The 5,779-nt window shown below is 44.0% G+C and overlaps 1 protein-coding gene across 1 annotated transcript; it reads right to left on the bottom strand.

Moving 5' to 3' along the window:
• Positions 1–319: 319 nt before the first annotated feature.
• Positions 320–5,178, bottom strand: LOC118373021 (pannexin-1-like). The gene is made up of 8 exons (XM_035759086.2): positions 4,587–5,178; positions 4,350–4,465; positions 4,019–4,203; positions 3,648–3,834; positions 3,460–3,560; positions 3,157–3,376; positions 2,111–2,429; positions 320–2,012 (listed from the first exon to the last, which is right to left on the bottom strand). Exons 1-8 carry the CDS (start codon positions 4,765–4,767, stop codon positions 1,927–1,929), a joined length of 1,395 nt encoding a protein of 464 aa, XP_035614979.1. The 5' UTR covers positions 4,768–5,178; the 3' UTR covers positions 320–1,926.
• Positions 5,179–5,779: the final 601 nt, after the last annotated feature.

The following is a 5,779-nucleotide window of genomic DNA, read 5'->3' as shown; positions in this document are numbered from 1 at the left end:
GTGTGTGTGTGTGTGAGTCACTCCCGTTCCCCCAAAAGGCTATTATACTGCTTTTAGGTTCCGATTCCTCCCTTTACGTCACTAATGTCAGCCAATGTGTACACTGTCGAAAGGGGAAACAATGATGCTGCAAACGTATTTGATAATACAAATATATTTTCTGTTTATCCACAAAAACATATGTATCACAAGCTGGCTTCCGGGCTCAGAAAGCATATTTCTGGACTAAAAAGGACTTGTCGATTCTGCATGCACCACGTGTAAAAAATAACAGTTCTGGGTCTTTCAATTAATAAATGGGGCCAATGTGTGACAAACATGATTTTCACGCAGTTCCACGTGTATTTAGAGTAATAAATGTGAATACAGTTGAAGTCAGAAGTTTACATACACATAGGTTGAGTCATTATAACTAATTTTTTAACCACTCCACAAATTTCTTGTTAACAAACTATAGTTTTGGCAAATCAGTCAGGACATCTACTTTGTGCATGACACAATTCACTTATAATTCACTCTATCACAATTCCATGACACAGGACGTTTTCCAACAATTGCTTATAGACACAGCGAAATAAATCACAATTCCAGTGGGTCAGAAGTTTACATACACTAAGTTGACTGCCTTTAAACATCTTGGCTAGGCTAATTGACATAATTTGAGTCAATTAGAGGTGTACCTGTGGATGTATTTCAAGGCCTACCATCAAACTCAGTGCCTCTTTGCTTGACATCATGGGATAAATCAAGAAATCAGCCAAGACCTCAGAAAAAAAATGTTTTGCTCCACAAGTCTGGCTCATCCTTGGGAGCAATTAACTATCGCATGAAGGTATCACATTCATCTGTGCAAACAATAGTATGCGAGTATAAACACCATGGAACCACGCAGCCGTCATACCGCTCAGGAAGGAGATGCGTTCTGTCTCCTAGAGATGAACGTACTTGTGAAGAGTGCAAATCAATTCCAGAACAACAGCAAAGGACCTTGTGAAGATGCTGGAGGAAACGGGTACAAAAGTATCTTTATCCACAGTATAACGAGTCCTATAAATCGACAACCTGAAAGGCCGCTCAGCAAGGAAGAAGCCACTGCTCCAAAACCACCGTAAAGCCAGATTACTTTCTGGAGAAATGTTCTCTGGTCTGATGAAACAAAAATATAACTGTTTTGCCATAATGAACATACTTTGTTTGGAGGAAAAGGGGGACGCTTGCAAGCTGAAGAACACCATCCTAGCTTAAGGACACCCAAGTCAAGGTATTGGAGTGGCCATCAAAAAGCCCTGACCTCAATCCTATAGAAAATGAGTGGGCAGAACTGAAAAGGTGTGTGCGAGCAAGGAGGCCTACAAACCGGACTCCGTTACACCAGCTCCGTCAGGACGACTGGGCCAAAATTCACCCAACTTATTGTGCGAAGCTCGTGGAAGGCTACCCGAAACGTTTGACCCAAATACACAATTTAAAAGGCAATGCCATCAAATACCAATTGAGTGGATGTAAACTTCTGACCCACTGGGAATGTGATGAAAGAAATAAAAGCTGAAATCATTCTCTACTATTATTCTGACATTACACATTCTTAAAATAAAGTGGTGATGCAAACTGACACATGACAGGGAATGTTTACTAGGATTAAATGTCAGGAATTGTGAAAAACTGAGTTTAAATGTATTTGACTAAGGTGTATGTAAACTTCCGACTTCAACTGTAAGTAAGCATTTCATGATAAAGTCTACACTTGTTGTATTCGGCACATGTGGAAAATAAAGATTGATTTGAATACAACTCTGTCCCATTGACATAAAGACATCTCTGGTTCACCTTAGTCGGTTAGATAAAGGCTTGTTGGATCTCTGGGTATTATAACCTCTGGTTTCTAGTGTCCCACAACCCACTGGGGCTGTTGCTTCATGGCAACGATCAGATAATTCGCTGTCGGACCGCCCCCTCGTCACTCCGCTTTCCGCCTGTCATTGCACTGTTGCCTGGCAACAAAGCAGAGAATTCTGGCGGGAAACAGAACATTATGAATTTCAGTTTGCAATTTAATTTCCCATCATCCCAATTCTGCTTCCTCTCCCCATCCTCATCCTTTCAGACTCACCTGTCATTTCAGTGGCACTGGTCTGGCTTTGGCATGAGTCTGGGGACGCTGGGCTGGGGGTTGGGGCCTTGCTACTAGCCTCCCCAGCAGCAGGGTTAGCATTAGAAATATGGCTGACTTTAGCAATATGGTTATCATTAGCTTTAGCATCAAGGCTAGCATTTGCATTGGTCGTTTTGTCACTAGCATTGAAGGTAGCTGCGGTGCTCCTCTTTCCGTCCGTGACATCAGTCTTCACCAGACATAGCATCTGAAGCAGTCCCATGGCGTCAAAGTCCTCCCCCTCACACACCCCCCTCCTCCTCAACAACTCCAACACCTACAACACAGTTACACATAGAGAAACAGATTTGGCAGGGCCTTAAAATCCCCCTAAAGTTACACAGAGTTACCATTGAGAGCATATTGACTGGCTGCAACACTGCTTGGTATGGCAACTGCACTGGGGCCAAGCTCCCTGCCATCCAGGACCTCTATCAGGCGGTGTGAAAGGAAGGCCTGGAAAATTGTCAAAGTCTCCAGCCACGCAATGTCATAGACTGTTCTCTCTGCTTCCACGCAGCAGTACTGGAGCAACCAGTCTGACACCAACAGGCTCCTCCTTATCCCCAGGCCATAACACTGTTAAGTAACTAACAAAATGGCTACACAGACTATCTACATTGACCATTCTATTTTCACACTAACTCTATGCACCCTACACACTCCCAAGACATAATTTGCTCTCTCACACACATTTTAACTGACTCTACACGCACTCACATTAATAATCATATGCACTGCTCCTACCCCTGCCACACTAGTATCCCTAAACATTGTAAATATGGTGTTGGCACTGACCATGGAACTGATCTTCTATATAGCTAACTTACTTATGTTCTTCTTATTTCTAGTGTGTTTTTGTTATAGTTTTTGCTATAGTACTACTGATATTCATTATTGCATTGTTGGGAAAGATCAAGCAAGATAGGCATTTCACTGTACTTGTGCATGTAACAATAAAAACTTGAAACTCCACCACCTACAACACAGCACTATACACACACCTTCATGTACTTGTAGGACTTGAGCTCGCTGAGGTTTTCTTCCAGGAAGAGGAAGTAAAGCGTCAGGTCATCCCATTGGCCCTGCGGGAGGGGCAGAACACTGATGGTGGGCAGTGATTGGTAGGACTTCAGGAAATGGGTGTGTGATTGAAAGAAGGGGCGCAGAGCAGAGTATATCACCACGGGAACCAGCATGGCGTACACCAGCAGGTTAACAAAGCTGAAATCACAATCCAGTAAACCTTATTTAAAAAGGGAACAACAAAAATGACTGACTAAAAGATAAAAAGATGGTGTAAAAACCTTAGCAAAGTGAATACTCCCACGGCGACCAGCTTGCACTGTAATTGGTCGGGGATTGAGGTGTCATTGGCCAGGAGTCCGGTGCGCAGGGAACAGCCGAACTGTGGGCAGGATCACAATGTAGAACCAATAAGTTAGCCAGATAACTCACAGCACAAGATCAATAAGTTAGGGTCAGGGTTAGTTACCTGGTCAGTGAGGGAGGCAAGGCGGAGGTAGTAGCCCAGGTAGACACAGGCCAGAAGCAAGGTGAGCAGGTTGAGGCCTCGACACAGCAGGTAGCGCCACAACACCACGACACTCCTCCTCTTGGTCAGCAGATACTGCTCCACCACCGGGTACATGAAACAGCCCTCAGTAGGGTCGGACGCACCACTGGAGAGAGAGACAGAGAGAGTTAGCAGTGGTGGAGGACAGACCCATTGGAATGGATGAATGGAACAGTATCAAACACTTCAAACGTTCTCCATGTGTTTGACTACGTTCCATTAATTTCATTCCAGCCATTCAGTCGGTTTCTTCTGTTCGGTGCCTAATGAATACAACCTAGTTAGCCTACCTGTCTGTGTGTTCCCCAGCAGTGGCCATGCGTTTAGCCAGAGTGACAGCACGGTTGTAGCAGCGGTCGAGCTCTTCTATGATGAAGCTGAGGTCTGACTGAAGCAGAGGAGAGGCAGAGAAACGCCAGAACACCGCTGGACTATACATAATTACTGCTACCAGCAGCAGGATATAGGGGAAGAACTGAGAGAGCGGGGGAAGGGAGAGAGAAAGGAGAGTGGACAAAGGGCGAGAGGAAGGAGAAGAGAACGGTTAAGTGTTAGTTCCCTATGTGTGTCCTTGTGTAGCCATAAGTGTATGGCTGTGTGTGTGTGTGTGTGTGTGTGTACCTTGTGTAGCCATAAGGGTAGTGTGTGAGTGTGTAGGGCTGCCCAGCAGTAGGAGTCTACATACATGGCCTGACGCCAGGAAAAGTTAGCTGGAGGGAAACAGCTGATCTGAACACCTGGGAGACAGAAAGAAAACACACACACTGAATAATCACCAAGTGATACCATCATAACTTATAATTTAGTGATTAATTAATACACACAAGTAGCTTCCCCCACACCCGTGACCTTACTCACCCACAGAGACCTCCTGGGCGAAGGCTAGAGAGATAAGGAGGAGAGGGAGTCCCACCGCCACGCACGTCACCATCTTGTCCATGGCTAGCTCAGTGCGCACGGCGCGGTACCTTGACTGACCCGGCTCCTTCAGGAGGAAATCGCTAAACACATACTCTGTAGCGACGTGGGCGATAGCCATCTCTGGCTCTGTTGTCTACTTTGCAGAGATCGACCCACTTACTTTTCTAAACTAGTTTACCCTCGTCCCTCGCGAGCTCGAAATGACAACACTGCAGTTGAAACTGAAAGACTCACAATTGAAATGTTGACAACAGCTAAGCCACGGGTAAAATTAATGTAATGAGTGTGGCACGTGTACTGTACGCTTGGCCCAACAACAAATCAAGACATGCTGTGAATTGACCTAGCAAAATACACTTTCTGGTTGAAATTAGCTACCTGTGCTGTAAAATCTTTGGTGGTGCACAACAAAGCAATTGCTGTGAACCAATTTAAATGCGAGAGTTGTATATCCTGTCTGGGAGGGGGTAGGGCCGTCGCGTAGACTGTGTATGTAAGACGTCCCAAGGATTCCGGAAATAAGGTATACTTAAATGTAACGCTTAGCCCCGCCCCCAATAACTTCCCAGTGTGCCTTGCCTTTTGAATTGAATTGTAAAGTTTACCACCCATGACTGTATTTGTTAGTGATTGGGAGATACTTTATTTATTGTGGTCTTATTTTTTGTACTTTTTTTTTATCAACCTGCAGTAGAGCGTGTTGGGAAAAAAAGTTAATATATCATATATTTTTTAAATGCAGTTGGTGGGACTTCTCATTTAGTTTTGAGTCCATACCACAAACATTTTAAGTAATAATGACTTTTCATTAACTTTGAGTTGAAGTTACTACAGGTGTTTTTGTAAAAAATGCCTTGGAGTTTATAGTGTACTTTAAGTGTATTTTAAGAATGTGAAATGTCAGAATAATAGTAGAGAGAATTGTTTATTTCAGATGGTATTTCTTTCATCACATTCCCAGTGGGTCAGGTTTACATACAATCAATTAGTATTTGGTAGTATTGCCTTTAAATTGTTTAACTTGAGTCAAATCTTGTTTCGAGTAGCCTTCCACAAAGCTTCCCACAATAAGTTGGGTGAATTTTGGCCCATTCCTCCTGAGCTGGTGTAACGGAGTTGGGTTTGTAGGC

The sequence above is a fragment of the Oncorhynchus keta genome, chromosome 1 (assembly GCF_023373465.1).
Source record: "Oncorhynchus keta strain PuntledgeMale-10-30-2019 chromosome 1, Oket_V2, whole genome shotgun sequence".
NCBI lineage: Eukaryota > Metazoa > Chordata > Actinopteri > Salmoniformes > Salmonidae > Oncorhynchus > Oncorhynchus keta.
The sequence above is the reverse complement of the archived record's forward strand: the minus strand, read 5'-3'. Positions and strand labels throughout refer to the sequence as shown.